Raw genomic sequence first — 25,581 nt, 5'->3', positions numbered from 1 at the left:
CCTGAAACTCACTGAGAACTCACTGAGAACATTTGCGTCACAAATCTCCCAGCAACTGCAGTTGGAGCTGCCTCGGAGGTCAAATGGGGAATTTCTTTGCACAAACAATAACTAAAGCAACCATTCAGGCTTAAGAAAAACAGCTTTTCTAAGGTCTATGCCGACAGTGTAAACCCATTCAGTAACATTATGTTTATGGTCTCACATTCATTTCCATACTGTGAGTACTGATTTGAGTGTTACTATTGTATTTTGTCTTCTTCTTATTCTGACTTTATTGTTATAATATAGTGAGATGGACTGGAAATTAAATTTGGTTAGCCCGTCTACACCTGAGCATTGTTTGAGCTGAGATGAAGAGATCATTAAAGTCCGCAGCCAATAAATGCATAAATGTTTTAGTGTTTCTTCACAAAACGCAGTATCAAAACAGAAAATAAATAGTCATAAGAAGACCAGATATTACAAGAAAATTCTTATTTTTTAGATAAAAGTTGTAAAGATACAGTATGAGGTATTTCATTTATGAGGTTTTATGTGACAACCCAATTTGTTGTCTGATTTGATCAAGTCCTATTAGTGAAATAATAGTAAAATAGTGAACAGTTTTTTTTTTTTTATTTTTGTTTTACTGTTTTCAATGTCCATCAACTATCTGTTTAAATATCTGTGAGGATACGACTGATCACTGCGGAGAGCTGCAGGTGTGGCTGGAGAACAACACTTTTAACTTATTTTAAGATAATTTTGTGATTCTTGTAATGCTCATTTGTAAAGAAAGAATGTTTAGGAAGAGTCAAGCAAGGTGGATGCTGTTACTCTGAAACTTTTATTTTCACGTTTCAGTTCTGTTTTATGCCAAAAAAAAGCCCATTCATGAGGTCATCGCTAATCTTCCATACGTTAACAGAAAGCCTTTGTTTAGTTTTAGTTTCCGGATTTGCTTTATGCAAAAAAACCAAACAAAAACGCAGCGGAATTTCCAGTGGAGCTTCATGCATGACAACCTGCCTCCCACTCCATGTCCTGCAGATGCCAGCATCACACGTTCATGGTCCCGAGGGCATTCACCTACAGCAATTGAAAAGTGTGTGCTGCACCTGAATGGGCTGCTTCCATCACTGTTTATTTTCTAAAGCCCAGTGTGTCAGTGGATCAGCATTAATCTCAACCTAATACATGCCATGTTTCAGTCTTAGTAACTTACAACCTGCACGTGTTGACACTTTTGTAACAAGAAACTCACTTTTACTCAGACGGGTGGGGATACCTTGTGATTGCTCTATTTTAGTTCCTCTCAAAGGTCAGCTCTCTCACATTCGACATCCTCCCCAAATCCAGGAAATGAGACCTTTCGCTTTGGACCAAGAGCAGGCAAAAATATAAATGAGCACTGAAGCGAACAGCTCCACATCTTCTTCTCTTGTGAGATCTTGCATCAGTGGTTCTCACAGCCTCTTAATAATGGAAGGCTTTTACTTCTGCAATAGGAACCACTGACAGAGGAAGAGTGCATTCTTCAAAAATGATTTCATACGCATTGACAAAAAAAAAAACATGTTAAACTGATCACATCATTAGGCTTAGATCCAAGACAATTTGTCATGCTTTTAAGAGACACGGGGATGTCAATAAGAGCTGCTGCTTAGCAACAACAAAACATGATTAGCCTCTGGAAAATTCACGCCTTTTTTGTTTTCCATGTGTCACTCAGACGAAACCGCAGTGCAAATGGACAGACGTTGAGTGGAAGAAACCTTTACCTTTACTTAGCAAAAGATTTAACACAGGGAACCAGCTGCTTTATCATGCATATAGACAGTGACACTGGAGTTGAAATGAAAATTTAGAATTTGCATTTTAGTGAGCATTTCTTTGTTGTCTTGCTCAGGGACACTTCAGCAGCACAGGACACATACGGCTGCCTGTGGAAACACATTTCAAACCTGTGATCTTTTGGCAACACAGCAGAAACCACACAGAAGTGTAAAATCCTGCCAGTCCCATCACTGGGTTTATAGTTTCAAATTCATGCTGCATGACCCAGCTTTGTTGAAACCCACAGAACTTTATTTTAAATTCTAGTGGAGATCTCAAACTTTCCAAAGATACCAAACATGTTCTGCTAGATTACAAGGGAATGAGTATAAAATGATGTGCAAGACATGTAGATATTTTCTATTTGATGTGATGCTGCAGCCATAAAACAGTGGCATGTTGGTGTTGAATATTTCACCCATTATCAGTGTAATTCAGCTTCAATGAGGCGTTGCAACCGGCAGATACAGTATATACATGAGCAGTTGTTGCATAAACACAATTTTGAAGCTATCTCAGGTGAAAATTTAAGGGAAATTAGAGTTTAAATGGCAAATGTTTTTGCTAGGAAGATTGTATGTAATAATGCCAAGATTTAAAACATAACTGGCTTCTCTTTGAGTTTCTAGCTCAAAGTTGAAGCTATGGAAGAAAGCAGTTGCCAGCTCTAGCTCGTGAATCAGTGTAGTGCACTATCAGGTAAATTTTCAGTGTAAATTTAATGGTGTGAGACGATTTGCTGAATTAGTTGACGGGGGGAGAATAAAGGCGCAGGGGGCACGTGGGATGTGCAAGCACTGTGGTTTCAAAGTGCCAAAGGCTTAGGTAAAGTGCAGCATTGTCTGCATACGCTGGTACAGACACTCCCTCTCTCTCTCTCACACACACACACACACACACATTCACAGATTCACAAATTCAGTCACACTCCGGCTGTCACGTGTGCACCCACCAAGCACTGAGCGTAAACACTTGACTGAGCTTGACCTGCCACCTGGGAGAAGACAAGAAGTGAGTATAAAACTGGATGAATGTGTGCATGTAAATGAATGCTTTCGGTTTTCTGCTTCACAGGGCTGCAGTCTCCTCTTTACTTAGATTAATTTAAGTAAGCAGAAGGTTGTAGAAGTAGGGGAGGAGACACCTTTAAAAAGTATGGAGTCGTGTATGCTCAGTGGCACATGCTTGTTGTTTGACACAGTCGTTTCAAAGCACTTCAGTTTAAATTTGAGCGAGACTGCCATCTAGTGGAATGAAGTGAGCTTTTTAATGCCCATGGTTAAGTCAAGAATAGGTTTATTTTCATACAGTCCTTTTCCACAGCGCCTTGAAAACGCCTTTCCCATCTAAAAAATAAACTACACAATCACTAACATCATTGTTTCCTCGCAGTGCGGCTCAATAAATTTTAAAGGCCATTGAGGGACCAAAAACAAACCCCACTTGAGGTTTTTTTTTCCAAATCCATGCAGTGTTAGCAGTCAGTTTCCTCTAGATAAGCCTCTGTTTTCATTATTAATCCAACTGCATGGGTGTCAATGGTAACAATCAAAATCATAGTTTATTTAATGCCATTCATCGCCTCCAGGAACAAGCAAATCGGTTTCCCTTTCCTGGCTTTGTGAGTTTTCTTGAAACTTTGGGCCAAAAAATGTGTTTATTGCCGTCAAAAGGATTAGGAGAACATCAAAAAGGGCCCAACTCAGACTGTAGACTTCATTTTAACAGTGTAAATCCATTTTGAAGGGACCAAAAAAGAAATTAATAATAATTAAGATAATTAAGTTTGAAGTATAGTTTCTGTATGATGTCAATTATTGTCAAACAAGGACTTAGGCTACTTTACTATTACCTACAAATGAAAAAGTGGTATAAAATAAAAATGAAAACCTTATTTCAATTGTGTGTGTGTGTGTGTGTGTGTGTGTGTGTGCTCATACAAATTTGACATGGCCTTCAGTCTACATGTCTGCATTTTTTCCCATCTGATTTGCTCAGGAAACACTTTGAAAGTCCAGTTCACAGACAGAATCAAGGTTTTAAGGCGCAGGTTACATTTCAAAAAGGTTTCTTTTTTGGGGATTTTTTTTTTTTAAGGCAGTCACATCTTTTAGCCCTAACACGTTTTGAGTTTTTGTGCCAAGAACCATTGGCACAAAAACTCAAGTGTTTCTCCAAAGGTGTGTACATTATTTTGACCTGAAACTCTAATTTTCTCCATGACTCTTTCTTGACTCACACACGCAGTACCTGAAACAGCATATTGTGAAACTGGGTGTGTGTTTGTTTTAATCTATTTTGGACATCTAACCCTTGCATCACAAAATGTGATGGAGATTACTCATAGATAATTTAGGAGTGCGCACGCCAACCCCATTATGCCACTCACAGGGTCCAAGCCTAACAAAACAAATTCTTGGTAAATTGTAGAGTGGGCCGTGGAAAAATATGAGTTTCATGTTGTGTAGGTTCACTGTACCACCCACGATAATATATACATATTCAGCATCTGAACTTCTGATCACATTTCTCAAAATCCCCAAAATATGGATGCTGTCTGTCTGTCTGTAAATGTCAGTTTGTCTACCAGACTTACATATGTTCACACCGGCCAATAAAAACTTCCATAAATAACTTATGTGTGCCATCAGCTATAATTGATCTATCTAAAATAAACAGTCAAACAACTGCAGGTAAAGTCTCAGGTTTTATTTGTTCCAACACATATCAAGCTCTTCACCTTTAACTCATTTCATGCAAGAAACTCTTCTTCAGCTTCTTTAGCCACTACAATCTTTAATATGACTAATAAAAAAATAATAAAACACTGTTACTGACGACAGGATTATTTAAACTGAAAAGAAATGAACTGTCAGAAGGTGAAAGGGTGCAGTGCAAAACAGGACATAGTTAATATAGGTGGCAAGGTGTAACTTTCCATGTGGCTTCAGCACCTAGGGCTGTGAACGCTGACGTTTTTGTGACTGTCTCTAAACCAAGGTTGCATTTCAATATTAGGCATTTATCAAGACTTAAATATTTTCATTTCTCTCAGTGGTCTTGGGTGTTGAAGCTTGATAGTCTCAGAGAACAGTTGTAACAATCCACTGCCAACAGTTATGTTTAATTATTATTAAAATACATGATATTTGTTCCTATAAACGAGGTCTTCTACAGAATCGAGCTATGATGTACATGGTACACAACATTATATTAATATTTTCCCAAGTCTGCAAAAAGAAGTTACATTTTTAACACTGGTGCTCCCTAAAGTTCAGTGCTGTAAGTCAAGAAATATATTACATCACACCCACACACTCTCAATCTCACTTCTCTTTTAAGAAAATACACACACACACACACACACACACACACACACACATTCACACAGAAAAAGACAAACAGAAACGCCCACAGCGTACACATAAACTCACAAACTGTGATTCACAAAGGCATAAACAGAGTTTACCCCCAGAGAAGTCATTTTGGGCAGTGTTAACCAGCGGGTGTGTGAAGGTTACGGGCAGACCACCCTTCCCTGCTCTTGCTCCCTCCAATAACAGAGGGGAGAGCACCAACATGGCAGCTTAAAATAACAAACCCACTCAAACCATCCCTTAAATCTTACTCACAACGGGCTTGTTCACTAGAATTCAAATTTTATCCTTTCCCTGCTTGTTTGCTGTTAGCTGTCCTGTAATTTGTGATCATCGTTCAAATCTGAGAGCTGTTCCTGTAATTATAAAGTTTGTCTATTTCACAGTTTACAGAAAGCTCTTGTCCCATTTAGAAGTCTCGCCTCATTGAGACTCACAAGTTGACTGTTCATCATCTCCCAGTTAGTGTTTCTATGTCCAAAAAACCTGAAGGGCGATGTTATATCTACCATCCACATTGGCATCAGAGGCTCTGTCTAATACTGTGTTTATGTTACATTGTTGCAAAAGTAAGCACATCCTCTCCCTACACATAAATTACTATTTACCACTTGGAAACTCAGGATTTGCTAACTCTACATGATGTTAACAACACAAGTGACTTGTGCTTTTTATTCCAAACTGACAAACTTGGAAAGCTCACATATCTCTTAATTGCTCAAGATGGTGGCATGTGTTACCTCAAAACAAAACCATGGATAAAGAGGACTTAAAGTTGACATAACACACCCTCTGGTGGCCACACTGGAGGACCCCTACACTTGGACAACAGTTGCTATAGTAGTGTTTCTAAAACTACAACCTGGCTGCCTTAAAAAATGACACACACACACACACACGTACACAACAGGGAGCTGATAACTGCCCCGCTGACACTCCTGGATGATTTTGTGTTAGCTACCAGTAAATTACCGCGCATGTGACTCTTTTCAGGCTACAACTCTGTGTTTTGGAGAAGGAACCAGCTGGCTAAAGACATCAGTTTTCAGTGTCACTGTAGCCTAAATTTTTTGGAACAAATCTACCTCATCATATTCACCTTTACTTGCGACATTATTGAATTGCCAGAGACATTTTTTAGGAGATCTGTGATACAATGCAAAGCCTCTATTCATCACACAGACTTCATTAATCTTCAGAGTGACATATCTAGCAGTATTTTTTTTTTTTTAAAGTCATTTTAGTTTTGTTTACCCTATGATAAATGAGTCCACACTAACTTGTCTTCCCAAATCTGAGAACCAGAAACAACGGTGTTTATCAGCTCTGCAATAGTTCTGTTCCCTTCATTTGTGCTTGTCTCCAGCGAGCTGCCGGGCATGGTGGTGAGCAGCTAGGTCAGCCTGAGCGCTGCTGGACCCGCATCAAGGCAGGCATGTCCGCTGGGCTGGAATCAGCTAGTCTGGAACCAGGGAGGGGGAGAGAGACAGAGAGAGAGAGACAGTCAGTTAGTTGCTCAATAATGCCCAAGCTTTGTTCCAAGACCACCACTTATTACTAGAAAGTTTCCACAGTGTTTCATGTCCCATTTTTGCACCAATCACACTGAGCCGGGCTTCCTCACCAGCCTTCATGTCCTGCCGGGCAGCAACACCCTTTTCCTGACAGGCGTCCGCGAGATCTCATCAGTGAGGGCACAGAGTTTGTGTTTTAAAGGAATACAACAAGTTTTTGGGAGTCCGGTGTATTGGTCAGTGTAACTGTGCAGTGACAACGATGAAGACAACAAAAATCATTCATGTCTTTCCGGTAGATCGATCACACATCAGGGCTGTGAGGTGACTTTGAGGTAAAACTGTCACTTTGCACTCAGAGAAGTTACCATTTAACTTTAGAGTTGCTACATGTTTTCATTTTCTCACTTCTGAAATAATTCCAGTAATGTTTTATTTTTCAAATCAGCACATACCAAGGAACTAGCATGGAGCAACAGAGCAAATGATCTACTGGGGACACATGATGATTTTTGTTGTCTGGTCTGGTAACTGAAGCAGGCAGTGGGGATGGGGGTTCACTCCAACAGAGTCAGTTCTCGATTCAGTCATGTTGGTTCTGAGAATCAATTTTAAAATAAATGGAATTGGAAACACCTGCAGCTACATTCTCGACTCCAAATCCAACTTAACCAAAAACCACAAAAGCATTGAGCAATACAAATACACAAACAATGGAGATATCATGAACATGGAAGGTAAGGTAAGATTAAACATTCAGATTGCTGGATTTTTCTCTTGGAAAACATATAAATAAGTTGTTAAAAACTTGTTAATGTTGTCAAAACTGTTACAAATATATATAACACACATAGAACTGCCCATCCCTAGCAGTCATTTCCTAAAAACCCATTTGAAGCGGTCCCTCTGCACGGTGCCATCTGTTATGTCACAATGCACGGTCCCAAACAAAAACAAACTTCTTACAATCACGCAAAGCTCCTTGATAATTGGTCTCCCCAGTCCCAACCAAACAGACCTCATCTGCACAGCCACAACACACAAAGCATCCACAATGACACACAACCCTGAAAACCCAGTCCTCTCTGCTGGTTGTAAACACAGGCTCCTCAGGTGTAGGGGAGCTCATTTACTGCCCGAGATGTGTTGTTGATGTGTTGTGGTGTACGTTATATGCTGTCCGCTGTCTTCTTTTACTGTGTTTGTCACACACCAGCTGTGAAACAAGTAATAATAAACTATCAATCTATTCTTTTACGGCAGAGATCAGGGATAAATACTAAAAAATGTCTCCACAGGAATGCCCAGTCAATACTGCAGGGTTGTACTGAAAATGTCACATCATCATGGGAGCAGGCAACATTTACTTGATATATATTACACACTGGAATGCAACAATGGGCACACATGCACACACACGTCTGGGTGAACAAATACACACACACACAGAGTCCCCAAACACCCACTTGAGAGCCAGAAGACCACAAACACAATCCAGTGAAACATTGCAGGGATTCCACAGTCATAATTAAGTGCCGGCCACACCTCAGTGTACATGTGGCAGCAGTGTGAGTTATTTAGCAGTAGCTCGCTTGAACACACATCTATATACAAGTAAATAGGATTTGATACGCGTAGCCTGAGGCCATTATTAAAGCCACTACTATGTGAAAAGATGTTTTGATGAAAACGAAGACACCACCAGCTGTCGGCAGCTGTGTTGTTCACAGCTAATCAATGATTTCTTTTGCAATATGCTCTGAGGGCTTGAGTGACTCATTGCTGCGTAAGAGCTCAGGTTTAAATCTGCCCCACTGGAAGAGTTTTTTCTTTTCTCTTATGTTACAGGAATTAATATTTTAGATGCACTATCACACTAAATGACATTGTATATATGGTTAAGTTTTGCAGTGCAGTAAACTGAAGTAGAAATTAACGATATACATTTAGTCAAATAGGGTACTCACGCACAGTTTTCAAGAGTTCACACTTCTATTTTTCCCAAACTAATTTAAGAGGGACTGCACTACATTTAGTCTGACAGCTGTAGTTACTATTTACTTTGTAGGAGAAGCTTTTTCATGTAAAACATCAAATGCGATGCATTGTTAAGAGTGTAAACTAGCTAACAGGGATATGAGGCAGTTAGAGTTCCAACATTAAAATACGTAATGCACCAATAATTCAACACTCTGAAAGGAACCATTCATCAAAATGACTACTTTTACTTCATATTTAACTACATTTTACTGATAACACTTCTAGATAACATTTTGAATGCATGTCTAGTGGAGTATTTTTCTATGATGATATGAATGATAAAAGCTACTTAAGTGGTACTTAAGTGAGCATTTATAAACCACTAATTACCAGCAGGTGTCTCCATGTAGCATAAACGTAGGGTCTGTCATGCCACCACGCTCTTATGTGGGTCGGCTTATTTTTAAGATATTATTGTGGTGACTCTGTAATTTATCTCTTTCTCAAACTGTTTTTTGTTCTACTAATCTCTCAGTACCAATCAAGGTCACTCTGTGCACTGCCCTCTCTGCGGTTTGAGCCGAACATGTTTGTGTGTCGGACCGGATGAGGTCGCTCCCCCACACTTCCTGTGGAGTTGCAGATTGAAAGGTGCCCCTGAAAATATTCTGCTAAGACATGAGACAGGGCTCTTATCTGTGGTCAGCCTCCTCCCACTGCGCCTTGTAGCTGCCACCATGCAGCCTGTTTCTCCACCTAACCACGCCACAAATTATGGCAATGTACAAGATACACAGGGAGACAAAAATAGCCTCGCACTGTTTTACTGGAATAACCTCAGGCCTCGGTCCTGTTTCCCAGCTGTGTTTGAAGCCAGCAGAGGCCGAGTACACACACTGATTCAGTAGGAGCCACGAAAGCATACATGAGGCCGGCTTGCGGTCCCACGCAGCCGCAGACATCACAGCTCCTCAGACTGTCCATATTGGGTGCGTCTGCACTGCAACATCTCATGCACACAAGGGTTAGGGTTAGAAATGACTTTTGCTTTCCAGTGGCTGCTACACCACGCAAGTTTCACATTTGGATGTCCTCTAGTGATTTAGAAATCCTGATTGGTTTCATTGGAAAAGATGGACTGCAAACATTATCTGGTAGTGTAGACAATGGGACTTGTCTAGACATCTGCAAGATAGATCTCAAACAAGTTAGGCGGACGTGTTGCATCAACACATATTACTGCCAATACATACCTATTTTAGGTCACTGAAATGAAAAGCTGCAAAAACCCCTCTGGTAAAACAAATCAAAGTTACTTCAGTATCATAACTTACTTTAAGAAAAAGCAGATGCACCTCCACCTCTAGCTCCAGCACACAGCATGCTGACTGTGTCTCTTCAACCAATGCTTAACCCAAACTGCATTAATGTTCATACTGAAACCATAAAATTCCCTTGAATTTCCCCTAAGCAGCTTCAAAGATAGAAAAACATTTTTTCTGAATTGCACAACAATGTCACATGCATAATATATTCTCTATCTGCTGGTTGCAATACGTTATTAAGCTACGTCACATTTATACTGAACGAAATATTCAAAGCTAAAATGCCATTGTTTTATGGCTGCGGCATCACATCAAATACTAAATATCTAGATGTCTTGTGCATCATTTCATACTGTAATTCAGCAGGACAGATTTGGTCTTCGGAAATCTCAGGATCTCCATCTGAAATTACAATAAAGTTCAATGTGTTTGAATGAAGCTCGGTCATGCATCAATGAGATTGAGGCATATTAATGCATGTTGGTTAGACTGTGAAGGTTCCTGTGAGACTGCAGGTCCTGATTTGCTAACAGGTTACTTGGCTTAATGTGTGGATTGCAATTTATTTTCAAAATCAGTTTGGATTTTTAAAAGGTTAATCGTGTGTTCCCAGAAGTAACAGCCTCTGCACCAACAACACATGCAGATGAGGTGTACAAAATGAAATATAAGACTTAAAACATATTGCACAGTAATAAGAACTGCCTCAACATTGTGTTCCCCCAAAACACAATCTGAATCCAGCCACAGTGAAAGCCTGCGTTCCTCCTCTGACCCCTTGATGAATTTGGTAATGACACATCTCAGCCAAGGCTAGGAAATGTGCACAGTACATTGTGAGAGGGGCGTTGTTATCTACTGGGCACGCTTTCAGCTTTGGGCTGTGTCCCCTCTTGTTGCTGCTGCTCCCTCCTCCAGGCCCCTACTGTCTGTCTTCCTCCACAGTGCACAGGATTAGACAGGAAGACAGGGTCTTTTCTTCTGGGTGCTCGCTCTCCACAATCAGTGAACCCACTTGTTATTCTGCTCAGGATCCACAGAGTCAAGAAATGAGGCGACTCAGGAGAGGAGAGCAGGGGAACAAAGATGTATCATGATGAGAAAATGAGAAACACCTTTTGGTGTCATTTGACTCAAAAATTGTAGCGTTCATGAGTTCACAGTAAGTCAGTTTCCAGACTTGCATCTATTTGCTATGTGCTGCAGTCATTTGCCATGACACAGCTGCAAAGCATTCAAGTTATCCCAAGCTGACTTTGGGCAGACACTTAAGCAAGCATTGGTCCGATAAAATGCGGTAAATCAGACGAGCAAACAGACATGCAAACACATTCTTGAGCTGTCAAGAGTGCCTTGAGGGATTAAGGGATGTGAGTAAGAGATTCTCTTAAATCAGCGGCACGATAATGACCTTTGTGAGTGATGTATGTGGGCGAATGTTGATTTTGGAACGTGTGATGAAGTGACCAACAGAATAGGAACTGAATAGAGGTTTGCATTGTGAAGAGCCATTACAACACCATCTTTAAGACATCAGGAAAATGGGAGTGTCGCCCCTTGACTTTATCGCATTAGGAAAACACAGACAGGGAAAAACAAAAGGAAACAGGAAACTTTAATTAACCTGTGCTTTGGAGCTTATGTTTCAGGTTCACTACTTTCATGAACTGAGACAAAACATGAAATGAAAATGGGGACTTAGTGGTAATGACAAAAAAGCTTAAAAAAAAAATGAGACTTTGCAGCTATATGCAAATAATTTCTCCCCCTTAAATGTGAAATTATTCATTCCATACCTCCTCTTTTAAATCCCTGAAATATAAATGACATTTCCTCTATTTCTTTCAAAAATATTCAAAATTTGATTTTTGATATTTGATTGATAAAGATGTAATTTTTATGGATATCACAGACTCTTGTGGCAATTTTAAAATATATTTTAAACATTTTAATATTTTGTTTAACATTCATTTTTAACATTTTATATATTTTATACATTTTTTATATTTCAAATTAAAAATATTTACATATATACTGACATATTGATTTTCTTTGACTTTCTTAATATACTATAATATAGACTGTTTTTGTTGCTTTTTTAAAATTTAATTTTGTTGCTTTTTTTCCCAGATTTTTACTACCTAAAAATTCTTTTAAAAAAATTGAGTTTTGTGCTTTTCAAAAAAAAAAAAAAAAAAATTTAAATTAAAATAAAAATTAAATAAAATAAAGAACTAGAAAAAAATGTGCAGTGGTGGAGGGCTAACTTTGGTCAGTGCGTGTGGCACAGGAAGACAATAAGTCTGTATCAAATCTACTTTATACTTGAGTGTTTGTGACATGCCAGTAGGCAGGGAGGCCACCCTTGCCAAAACGACAGCACCCGTGGGACCGGCCTGACCTTGACACAAGCTACAACTCTTTTTTTTTCCCTTTACTGACACAACTCTTCTTTGGCCAACAGAAACACTATGTTGGCCAAACCTGCTGGCACTGACATGATAGGTTTATTTTGCTTGCGTCTCCTTGGTGGGCAGCGTGGACAGAAAACATTTACTTTAAAGGGGAAATGGGCAGTGGTCCACACGCCACAATACACTGCCACCAAACTGTTTCCAGGGCACTTTGAGTAAGTCAGGGAGGAGTGTGGGAAAGGTGTTAACAGGAGTCAAAAGATTGAAGAGAGTCAAGGGAGAGGAGGTGACATATGACTAGCGTCTGCCGCCATCACCTTCCTGTGGAGACGCAACTCCACCAGTGTGAAAAAATGCTGCATTCTCAAGGGGTTTCCAATTTGTTTTCACACAGATGTGAGAGATTTCATGACGTGCTCGCTTTTTTTTTTTTTTAACCAACTTCCCTCTTCCTCTGAAATCTTGTTCCATAAAAGAGAATCGATTACCCAAAATAAAAAAAAAAAAAAAAAAAAAAAAAACGGTTCATACCGAATCCTGGTTTTATTTTTTATTTTATATGAATTTTTCAGATACCTCAATACCGGTGTGTGTGTGTGTGTGTGTGTGTGTGTGTGTGTGTGTGTGTGTAGAGCACATAACGTTGGGAACAGCACACAGAACGTAGTGCCGTGGGACATCGTTGGAGGGGGGACTGTTTTTGCAGTTGCACTCACTAAGCAGTGGGGAACTCAGAAATGAAGCTGAAGAACTTTTACCAAAAGAGGAGCTGTGTCGGCTGTGTGGAAGTTCTTCGGCTCCGTCTGGCAAAAGCAAAGAAGATTTCCAGGCTACTGCAGCGCACTGACATAGATTGTGTAACAAAGCGAAGAGTTGCCACTCCGCTCTATTGTCTATGTTTTCACTGGCTAACAGCAGCACACTGGCTTAGCTTGTCTATTCAGAGAAGAGGTATCACTTCGGCTTATTTTTCAATCTATGTTATCACATGCGTACTACTGCTCATTCATTGGTAGCTGAATTGTTAGGTCTATTTGATAAGTAATTCACATTTTTAAAATAATAATAATATTTTAACATATTGTTAAATCAGTCAAACCAGTCTGCATATTAATGCAAGTGGCCTTAAATTTGCATAATAAAAAGGTTCTGTATTTTGACTGCAACTGTCCTGCATTCTGATTCCTTCACTTAATTAGAATCATGAGTGCCACCTCTTTGCATCATTTTGTGTTGCCATGTAAACCCGTATTAATACTAGGGTGGACAACTTGGACATTAATGTCCAGTTGTCTGGACATTAATGTCCAGTATTCATTCCTCATGACAGTAAAATAGGTCATTCTAAGTTAATTTACTGCAGTAATTCTTCTCTAAATCATTAGAAAATGTGGTTAACACCCAGTCGTGCATGAAAAAAGAAAATACCATCATATACCGTGAAAACGATATAATTTTGAAAAATACCGTGATATACATTTTTGGTCATACCGCCCAGCACTAACCCCTGGTGCAATCTATAATTCAAAACAGTTTCCTTTACCAGTAAGAACAAATCAGAGGTAGATAGCGTCTGCAGGTGTTCTTCAGCAAGAAACAGTTCCAAACTCTTTGCTCCAGAGGGCTGTGCATTATGTTGGGCATCCGGCTATTTGTTTTTGCTGTTGAGTTTTTCCAAATGTAAATTTTTTTCAGTTTGAGTTCCATAAAGCAATACCCATTCAGCCCTGTTGTACTGGGGTGAAGGGAGACAGATTGGACACCTTACCAAATCACATAGAAACTGTATGGATGAATACACTGGACAAGGGTTAAGTACGTAAATTCTTTAATACAGAAATTTGTCTGAATTTTGCCAAACTCTTTGCCTAAATATTTGTTTTAAAACACTGTAAGATTCTCTGAAAACATGATCCTAAAAGGTTAGTTTATGGACTGGAATACACCCTTTCACAGAGACCAACAAGAAACAACACAGCTTGTCATAATCACAGGCGATGACAAGAGGCACTCGAAACTTGGCCAGCCGAGAGATCATAACTCTACTGCTGTATATCAGCTGGAGAGTGTTTTTTCCGAGGACAGAGATCACAATGGTCAAAAACAGTCCAGAGGAGAGAGATACCATCTACAAGGCTCCATGTATGTTGTCCAGCCTCAGACTCTCATTCTCTTAAAGTGCTATATAATCAGCATTTTGTAAAAGAATACATTACAGGGTTCACTATGTGACAAAGACCCTCAAGTTGCCTCATCTACTTCCACTTCAGTTACTTCACCTCATCTGCATTTGGCCTATCATCCACCAGAATAAAAAATAAATAAATAAATAAAAATACACAAACAACTAAAGGGACTCAGAAATGCAAAGCATATCACCCGTATATTTTAATTTTGTATTTTTAACAGTGTGGAAATATTTTAGGGTTGACTTTTTACAAGCAGTGAAAAAACGCTCAAAAATAATTTGGCACATAGTCCAATAACATCTCAAAAGATGGAATAAAGCAACATTAATGAGCATTCGTGAACTCACTGGGGTGAAGTGAATGCCACTTGCAGAATTGGGACACTGGAGGGAAGTGAAGCGGAAGAGCTGGTACTCACCATTGGTGCAGATGAAACACTTGCAGAAACACACACACAGGCACAGCAGGAGGACGGCTGCTACACCGCACACTGAGATGAGGATAACCATGGCTGGACTCACTGCAACACACACACACACACACACGCACTTTTACTTCAAAATCTGTACATGCTTGAAAAACTACTTTGTGACGTGTTGCATCTGGACAAAACATGTTAAAAAATGTAAGAAAAAAAAACCTATATTCTTTCCCGTATACTGTAACATTACAGGACTGTGTGCCCCTTCAAAGCACCCTTAGATTACCCAATGACTAAAACAGCTAAGAATATACATATGTGGAACAAAACCCTCAATTCAACTGCACCTCATGGGAAAAAAGGATGAGAAAGGCATTGCTGTGAAACTTCAAAGGCGATTAAAGTCATTTCGACAAAATTTTGAGGCAATGTAGGTGGGTTGTTTGGCCAAAAATGATGGCCTAACATAAATTTCTTCCATTCATGACTGCAGATCATGTTATCCACACTGATTTGCATCACTTACAGTATAGGCAGTGTTGCCAGTTTAGCTTTCCTGAAAACGTCCGCCACATATCAAATACCCAGAGGTGGTTTACAAGCATGTTGGGAAAAGATCACTATGTTTCCTCTTGGCTTATGGTTGATTTTTCTGATTCATTTCCAGTGTTGCAATACACGTTGATAAAGTCAAACACAGATTCTTTTACTGTTGGCCAGTCTGCGTCTCACAAGGAGCAACTGGGTCAAGTGTCGTAGGCAAGGGTGACTTAGTGGTCATGGGAAGAGGGGAGCACTTGCAAAATCTGGGTGCATGAATAATGCTATCTGGAGATTTCACATCACAGTGTTCGCTGGAACAACCCCACTTCCAACTCTTAGTCATTTTGTCATATCATTATATACAACTTCATCCAATGTTTTCCTGTAAAAGATGCAAAACCTTTCTCCAGTACGATATCTGTGACAGATATTGAATATCAAGCCAGTCCTTATCGCAAAAAATAAGTTCTCACAGGGTTCTTGAAGACAAATGTGAAATGAATCAGTGCTGCAATGACCATCGGCCCTGACATTATCCCACTCATTACACAGCTATGCACCAAAGACATTAATCAATTGGAATAAGATACTGAGTTTAAATTGTCGTTTCACTCACTCCGTGTGCTGAGTGCTGACACTGAGATGGGTTTCTCCAGGCCCTCGTGGTGCACGATGCACCTGAGGGACCGCTCGTTGAGCGCCCCTGATTGGAAGAACAGCGTGCTCGTCACCAGTGTGGTGCCGTCCCCCTGCTCGTAGGAGGAAGAGATGGGGGGCCCCAGCGTTCGGTTGTCCCCCTCGACGTTCCACGTGATCTCTGCCGCAGGCCGAGACTGGGTGGTGCAGTTGGCCTCGACCACCCCTGAGGACGAGGTCGTGTAGATCACCTCTGGTTTGGGTAAAACTGCAGGAGACAAAAGAGACATTATGGCAAGATAGTCAGTTACATCTGGTGGCTGTATTTAAACGAGGCAATTCCAGGAGGAAACACATTTGCAGTATAGCTGCAGCACAGAGCTGTACCCACTTTAGTATACAGGATAATACGAGACAAGACAACAGGACATAACAGTGGTATGATATGAGATGAGATGATGTGTAAAATGAAGCATATTTAGTGCAAATATCATGGTCATTCTTTTTTCTAACATAATATAGCATAGCATGATAAAATTTCTTGAGTTAAAGCATTAAATCTGGGCAAGATTGGTTGAGTAATGTTCATCTTATGTTGAATTTGTTTTATATTATTTGTGTAGTGTGAGGCAGCTGACGGCAGACAACAGACATGACTGCATGACAGAGATGGAGTGACGGAGTCGCCGTCTGTCAATCTCTCCGTCCTTCGGACACAATGACACACGTCAATCCCCGACCGGCCTGGCAACACAACTCTGTTACAGACAGAGACCAGAGCGACAGCAGCTTTTGCTTATAGAGTGTGTGCTTGTGTGTATGTATGTGTATGTGTGTGTGTGTGTGTGTGTGTGTGCACGAGTGTGTGTCTGTCCTTGGTTCAGTCAGTGTAGACAAAAGCAAAGATTGTTGAGCCGGGAAAGGAGAAGGGCATGTGTGTGCATGCACGCACGCACACACACACACACACACACACACACACACACACGCGCGCGCGCGCGCGCGCGCGCACAAACACAAACACAAACACACACACACACACATGCACACACAAACACACGCGCACACACACACACACACACACACACACACACACACACACACAAACACACACACACACACACACAAACACACACAGAGGCTTTGTGTCTAGGGAAACAGTGGGCCACTCATCCCCAGGGCTTTCACCCAAATTAATCACCCCTTTCCCTTCAATGAAACCCCCTCCCTCTTTTGACATTATCACTCCTCACACACACACACACACACACACACACACACACACACACACACACACACACTCGGATGAAGATCAACAACCACTCACTCTTTTGGGATGTTTTTCCACACGCTTGGGACTTTTAAAACTCAGTAAAATCAGTGAGGTTAAGCTCTTGTTGTAAATTCAGATAGCAGTGTGGCTTGGACAGCAGTAGCTGCTTTCAAAGGGAAAGAGGGGCCGAGGTTAAGTAGTGGGAAGGGACGTGGAGCAGCATGGCCAGTCTCCAGAGCGGGTCAGCACGGTGGTATAATGACCCACTCCAGTGACTCGCACCACAGGGCCGCCTGCGGTTTGTTTACACACAGTGTTTCCCTTTCCTGTGCTATATGTAGGATGCTAGCACACACACACACACACACACAGAGGCAGGAACACCCACACACACACCTCATGAATCGACATTTCCTCTGAACGCAACACATATTACTTTTGTGCCAAAAGTGTCCGGGAAATAATGTCAAAGGTTTCACACTGGAAAAGTGTGTGAACCTTTAATGACCCTTAGCAGTAGAGAGTAATTACATCCAGTTCAGACTGTAGCAGCACAAAAAGTGCCTACATTCACTTTTTTCTAACTTCATAAGACGGCTACTTTGTAATTGATTCCTTGTCGCAAAACAGGCAGTTGATATTTTCCTTAGGTGTTTACACACAAAATGAAAAATTAAATGGCCCCACATACATCATCTGCAGTGTTGGGAGTGACATGTAACACACACATAAACACACCAGCAGACGCACCGTAAACAGAGAGGCAGGCGGTGGCACTCCTGGTGCCTTCTGGGTAGGTGTGGAACTCGCAGGTGTAGCAGGCCTCGTCCTCCGTCCTGACCTGCTGGATGGTCAGCTGGGTGTCTCCCAGCGAGCGGCTCAGGCTCACCCGACCTTTGAACGGCTCCTCCACGATCGGCTGGCCCTGCTTGGCGTACGAGGCCACGGTGGTGGTGTCGCCCTGCTCTGCCGTCTTCCTCCACAGCACCTGGCGCACCCGCTCCGGGAGTTTGTACCAGCAGGACAGAGTGGCCTGCTTCCCGCTCACCACCGTCTTGTTACCCTCCATACCCGCTTTTACTGGCAGGAAAGTAGAAAGGCACAATCTAAATCAGGTGTTTTCAAATTTCTTCATGATTAGGACCCCTAAGTTGACTTTCATTGAGCCGCAGACCCTCATGATCCTAATATGAAAAGGTATTTTGGTTTGTGCAAAGTATAAAATTGTTTACAGGTCATACTTGAACACTGACAAATCGACTCAAAATGCAAAGATTAAAACAATGTTTAAATAGTCACTCATACGTTTTTCTATCATAACAACTTCTTGTGAACTTAATCTATTTCTCATTTTGCTGAGGTCCCCCTCAAGCCACAAGCCAGGGCGTCCCTGGTCTTGTGCATCTTTGACTGTTCCCATGTGGTCTGAGATATCATGTTTTTATCTGGCTGAGCAAATAAACTTTTAATTTTTTACTTTGGGCAAGAGTAACAGCTCTTATCTGACAAATTATGCCATCTTTTTTATGTTTGTACCTTCACTCAGTATTGGTAGATGTGCTGCCTGTATCAGTGCTGTGAAGAAACAATGTCTAATGTGAATGTGAGCAGGGCTCTATATGCAGATACTGGATTAAAAAGAGCTGGTGTCAGACAAGACTGGAATGTACGTATACATCAAAATGTGTACAATAAATTTTTTTACAGGACTACTGCCTCTGTGTTGGAGCAGGGATAACAATGAGAGATCTGGGAATAATCAAAAACAGAGACACATTGTGTGAATGTCTGTGTTTTGGTGGTAAGAACAGGAAGCACCAAGGCTGGGTTGGTGAGCTCTGACTTTGCCTCTTTCCTCCTGCTTGGGAGTTCAGACCTTTGCCTACAACTCCTTGTTTCTAAAGGCATTATGGGACTGGTGAGCCAAACCAAAACACTCCCTGGGATCCCTCATACGGCAAGTTGCCAGGTCAGAGATTGAGAAACAGCTGAGCTAGTTAGAAAATACAGGCTTGCCACAAATAAACACACTTGCAGGAGTCTTTGTCTTCACAAAATGAGGAATAAAGTTCAAATGTGAGCTGTGGTGCTTAAAAGGCTGAAAACACCTGGTTGGTGGTAGAGGCTGCAACAGAACAAGCTTCTTGGCCTGTTAGGGATTCAGGGACTGATTCATAAAATGCACCACTAGATCTACCATGGTGGTAAGACCTGACAGTGGTGCAGTGTGTTACCAGCCTTTTTTCTGTCTACCACCTACTTTGCTCATTTGCAGGTACGGGTAAGCAATTGATTAAACCACACCACCACGCCAAAAATACTTTTTGTCAGGCACTACATTTTCCTGTGTGCAATGATTTTTTTTCTATAATTTCTCTATAAAGTCATCAATAAATTACATACTTAATATTAAGATAATTAAAAAAATTAACCCTAAGTTAATGACTCATATAAAAGGAATACTTTGATCTGCTTGAATAGAGCATCATGGCCAACATTACATAGTTGTGGGAGTCGATGAGAATGAGGATGACTTGCTTAATGACTACAGATTGCCATGAAGTATTTCCATGAGAAACTTGTGAGCAGACTACATGCTTTCTTTCTTTATTAAAATGTACTTGTTTACTGATGTCTTTTCTTTCTTTTTTAAGCTTTTTATCCATTTTACACCTGTAAGTCAGTGCTGCACAAATAAACTGTCTTGCCTGCAGGCAAAACAAAAGAGAGGAACAGAAAAAATAATTCACTATTCTTTGCCAGCATGTCTCTGAAAATGTAGCGCTCAGAAGCAAACAGGTGTGGTTAGCATGCCTATTAAATACTAAACACCTCATTAGTATTTTCATCAGCTCTCTGTCAGCTGGGGCAGACTGTTACATTCTGCTGTGGGAATGCAATATAAACACTCTAATTATGACCACAAATTACGCTTGATGAATGAATTCAGATTACCACAATCACCACACAGGAGATTTAGCATGGTGCTGTGCCTTTACTGCTTAACTGTATGAATCTGGGCCTCAGTGACTCAGTATTCAAAGACACTTCAGCAGGGTAAACTTTTAGGAAGGTGGCCCCCCAGTGAGCTTTGAGAAAAGAAAAGCCAGAAAAGCTCCAGAAAAGCCAAACTCACCGGTGACACTGAGGCAGGTCTTCCCCTCTTGTGCCCCACTTGGGTAAACATCGAAGATGCAGCGGTAGCAGCCCTGGTCGCTGGGCCGCGCGCTCTTGATGGTGATGGAGCTGGTGTCGTACTGGGACGGGGTGAGCTCCACGTTGGGCAGGCGTGTGGTGATGTGGGCCGGCTCGCCCGGCTCATAGGCCAGCAGTACCTTGCTGTGCATGTCGAGCCAGCGCACCTGCCGCACATCATAGTTCGTTCCCATGGTGATGTTACAACCCAGTGTGATGGGATGACCCTCCACCGCATTGAGACTGGCTGGAGCCATGACCTCACCTGTCACACACACACAAACCACATGAGTCAGCAGAGTCAGGAACTGGTATTTACCATAGAATGCGGTTATGTGTTTGTATATCAGTTTCAAAAGAGGCTAAGTGAGGCGAGTGCTTACTACTTTAAAAAAAGCTTTACATTTTAGTGCAGACTAACCCTCCAGATACTTTCAATGTGATTTGGCGAGGTTTCCGATGTCTCAATAGCAATAGCTGTTGCTGCTAAATCTCAACTGCAACATCTCTCTCCGAAAACAATGACACGGATACTCAACCTAATCCAACCCCCATGAGACTGAAGAGATTTGTTGGGGATTATGATTTGTTTCCTGCCAGAGAAGACCAGCAGTATGAACTCATTGGCATTCTTTGCCTCCTTCTGGGTAGCTTGCAATTGTGTACCCATCCAACCCCATTGCATTGGAGAGGCAGGATACAGGGAAGATCATGGTGAACTTGAAACCTCGCCAAATCACACAGAAACTATCTGGATGGAGAAATTTCCCTAGGGCTAAATTATAGTTGACTCTTGCTGCCATTTGGACCCGCTAACATCCACAATTATCTAGCGCAGTGTTAACTTAATCTACATCTTAGAAGAAGCTACTGTTGATGTAATAATAATAATAATAATAATAATAAAAAAACAATAATCGATAAAGATATAAGTTATTGGATACTGATAGGCACCTTGTGTTCTGGAGACAGTCACTGCCACTATCCAGAGCAGCAGGCATCGCGGCAGGGCAGATCCACACATGGCACACCAAAGCAGGGTCACCAACTCTCTCCTTCACCCAGTATCACATCCAGGCTGCAGCTGCAAACACCCAAACAAGCTCATTTCTCACCATCGCCACTTTTTTTTTCTTTCTTACAGGCGTTTTATTCATCAATTTGAGTATAGTTAGATCAACAAAGAATTAAGTCAGAATCAAGAGACCCTGACACAGACGTACCCCTGTCAGTTGTCCAGTGTTGTGATTTGTTGATTTGCTGTGGGTCAGTACAGTGGGAGCCTCATTTTACTGGCACACTGGCTGCTGTAATGGGAAACATGGAGCCAGAGGATGACATTAGCAGTGACAGCATCAGCACAGCATCATAGTTCAGTCAACAGATTACACTAAAGCTTGGAAATCCAATAATAACTGGCTAAATTTGCTGGTTTGCCACCATCTCTTGTTGTGCATCTGACACCAGGGCTTGTTTGCTTTCGAGGTGATTACCATGGTAATGTAATGTGCAGGCATCAACAACAAACAACAATAGCTGCTGCTTCATGAAACTCGCCTGGGGTCTAAATGGTTTACATGTCAATCCACAGCATGCGTCCTTCCCGAGAGGCCCATAATCATCTGGCAACCACACAAACCCACTTTGATGTCTAGACAGCTCCAACCATGAGATTTCAAAATCAATACTTCCGAAATCCAGCCTCAAAGAAATTACAGTATCCAGGTGATGACAGGAGATGTGACGAGAGGGTATTAGTCACTGAAATGATCACAGCATGCTGTCCTGAGAGACTGGAGGTATTCGGCAGAAAGGAGGTGTGTGTGTTTCTACTGTAAGTGTGTGTGTGTGTGTGCTGAGAGTGCAGACACCAGCCGAGCCCAGCAGTCGAGTGGCTATTAAAAAAATCACTTTGTGGCGAGCAGCTCCTGTGTGTGCCTTGCCGGGAAAGGCACTTGTTCATTAGAAGAGGCAAAGGAAGGAAATACAAGATGCCACTGGGAGTTAACGCGCTGCACTGAGCCCAGCTGACCAAATCCCAGACAGAGAGGGATAAACAGCAGGGGGTCAGACATAAATTTGCTTTTGATCAGACTTTGAACGTGAACTGGACGGGGCTGAGAAAGAGAAACCAGCCATAAGACAGACCGGGTCTAGACCTCAGAGCTTTATGGGTGTTTTATTGGTTCCTTTACTGTGCCCAACCATCTGGTTTCCAACATGCCGCCTGCCCCTGTCAGGCACCGGTTAAATCACTTTTCCACAACAAAAGCTGGAGTGATTTATGACAAAGGGATTTGAAGGGAAACACAGCTGATGTTGGCTCATTAACATCAGAAAAATAACAAAATCAAAAACCTGCTAGAAACTGCTTTACTTATCAAGGGAAGGTTGATTGAAACATGACTGCCTTGGCTCACATTCACAAGCATCTCTATTAGAAGTATCAAATGCCTTGCTCAAGAGCACACCCAGTACTGTAAAATACTATGAAAAATGACAACTAAATTATAAGAATATTCTCCAATTCACGAGGAAAAGTGAAAGCATTTTACATTAAAAAGCAAAAAGAGGAAAAAACTGATTTTGTCCATGTGCAAATTATCTGAGCAAACTGGAAAAGCTGCTACAGTCCATCAGCTCAGTTTGTACGGGTGGCAAATCTTCAGGTTGGCATGCAAACTACAGGGAAAATAATCATGAAAACGAATAAATAATCACCATTCGAGACTTGTGACACACGACACATACACCACAGAGTCATTTTATACAGTGTGGGCTATAAAACTGACTAATGAAGACGGAACATTTTCATTTTAAGACAAGTTGTGAGGAAAGCTTGCAAATAAGCTGGAGTGCTGTGAGAAGAAAAAAAAGAAAAAGAAAAGAAAAAGTGCTGATTTAAAAAGGTGTGACGCCTACAACAGGTGCAACACACCAAGCAATTAGCCGCGAAATTCATCTTCATTTGCCTGAGACAAATGAAGACAACATGAAACACGACAATACAGGATGGAAAAGAAACAGAGAAAGATGCTGGCTCGTGTAAATAAAACTATTTGAATTCTATATTTTAATTACTGGCTTGTCTGTTTTATACTCTTCTGTTTTGGTGTAACATAAGAGCTCCGGTCTATGAACTTTCTGTGGCGCTAAAACCGGGACCTCCATTAGCTTTTTATCTTTTAGGTGTGAAAATATTTTTCACACCTAAGTCATTTTTTAAAGTTACTTAAATGGCCACCGAAACTACCATAATCTCAAAAAACGTCACTGCTTGACTTGGAATTGAAAACTAGAGTAACACCTACTGTAAATCCACAAAGCAGCCAGACTTACCCGCTGATAGAAAGAGGTCCGCCGCTACAAAAAATGTGAAGTAAAGTGCGTGAGAGTGTCTGTTCTGCAGGTAAACTCAAACTGTGGCAAATTGCTCCATGTTACACCGTACCAAGTCCTGCAGGATGTGTGTGTGTGTGTGTGTCTTCCCTCGTCTGACACTGCACCGCAGCGACTCCTCCTCAGCGCACCTGCACGGCAACAGCGACCTCTGGTGACACTGTGGTGCAACTACAGCTCACACTGAGCCTGGACTAACCCACACTGGATTATGCACATTGACAGTTTCATGAAGATTATTTGATAGCTTTAGCCTATTATTATTATAACTAGTAGTAGTACTAGCAGTAGTTGCAACAGTATGGAAATCCATTTTATTCCATATCCTTGATATCAGTCTGACATCAAGGATATGGAATAAATGCTCAAACAGCTTTCCATAAAGGAGTAGTTGTACTGCTAATGATAGTATTATCTGTAGTATTAGTAGTAGTTGTTGTAGTAGTTTGCTGTGAACCCTTTCACAGCAAACTGATGATTTGTTGGACTTCCCTTTTATGTGGGAAGAACATGTGAGCTCTTACAGTATGACTTATGTCCCCCTTAATTTCATTTTATTATCTTATGATTGCCATAATTTAGTTCCTTAGTACCTTTCATTTTTGCATCAGGATGTAACTAAATTGACCAGCAGACACATGTCGGTATCCAGCTTCAGATTTTTGTTATTTGTAGGCAAATACAGTTTCCAGTAAGGGACATTTCTGCACAGAAATGTGTTTCAAATGTTGCCCACCTCACACCACATGGTTATAGGAACATATCTCTCTATTACCTAAATAAGTCTTTTTTTTCTTTTTTTTTTTTTTTTACAGTACATCATGTGAATGACAAAAATAGGTAGACATATAGGCACTGTGTAAAATTATCTTGGAAGGCCCTTTTTACCATATGAATGATAAAATACAAAATGAAAAGAGTATTGAACCATGCAGGTGGCAAAAAATTACTTTTCAAAAATCTGATATCAAAAGAACAAATGACAGACATCATATCAAATCAAATGCTATAAAATAATCACATTTTGAGGCAAGAAAAAATATTACACATGTGCAACAACATACAGCAAAGTGAATATCATAAAAATGCAAATGGGAAGCTCCATGATATTAACAGATACAGATATACAATATAAACAAACAATCAACATCCAGTTCACTTTCAAAGTCAAATAAACCAAAAATGGATATAACCAACTATATTTTACTATTTCACAGTAATATTCAAGGGCTTCATACTCACTATCACTGAAAGACATAGGATCTACGATTAAAATGTTTTTAAAAAGTATTTGGTCCACAAATGGTATTCATTAAATTAAATTAAATAAGAGCAAAACATTGTTTTGATTTGTACAATCACTTTTTTAAATTGCAGATATCAAAACATTCTTCACATTTAATTTTGCATGACAGCAGGACTGTCGTACAACTGAGTGCAGATGAACCTGCTGGCAGGAAGTGAACACATTTTTCGGGGTAAATGCAATAAACTGTG

The 25,581-nt window shown here is 40.8% G+C and overlaps 1 protein-coding gene across 1 annotated transcript; it reads right to left on the bottom strand.

Annotated features, from left to right (window-relative positions):
• Positions 1 to 4,512: 4,512 nt before the first annotated feature.
• LOC115371546 (uncharacterized) lies at positions 4,513 to 24,206 on the bottom strand. Its single transcript, XM_030068991.1, has 8 exons — positions 24,025 to 24,206; positions 21,909 to 21,992; positions 21,640 to 21,769; positions 20,627 to 20,950; positions 18,241 to 18,570; positions 16,198 to 16,485; positions 15,036 to 15,137; positions 4,513 to 6,657 (listed from the first exon to the last, which is right to left on the bottom strand). Exons 3-8 carry the CDS (start codon positions 21,707 to 21,709, stop codon positions 6,653 to 6,655), a joined length of 1,119 nt encoding a protein of 372 aa, XP_029924851.1. The 5' UTR covers positions 21,710 to 21,769; positions 21,909 to 21,992; positions 24,025 to 24,206; the 3' UTR covers positions 4,513 to 6,652.
• Positions 24,207 to 25,581: the final 1,375 nt, after the last annotated feature.

Source organism: Myripristis murdjan, chromosome 2 (genome assembly GCF_902150065.1).
Source record: "Myripristis murdjan chromosome 2, fMyrMur1.1, whole genome shotgun sequence".
Lineage (NCBI taxonomy): Eukaryota > Metazoa > Chordata > Actinopteri > Holocentriformes > Holocentridae > Myripristis > Myripristis murdjan.
The sequence above is the reverse complement of the archived record's forward strand: the minus strand, read 5'-3'. Positions and strand labels throughout refer to the sequence as shown.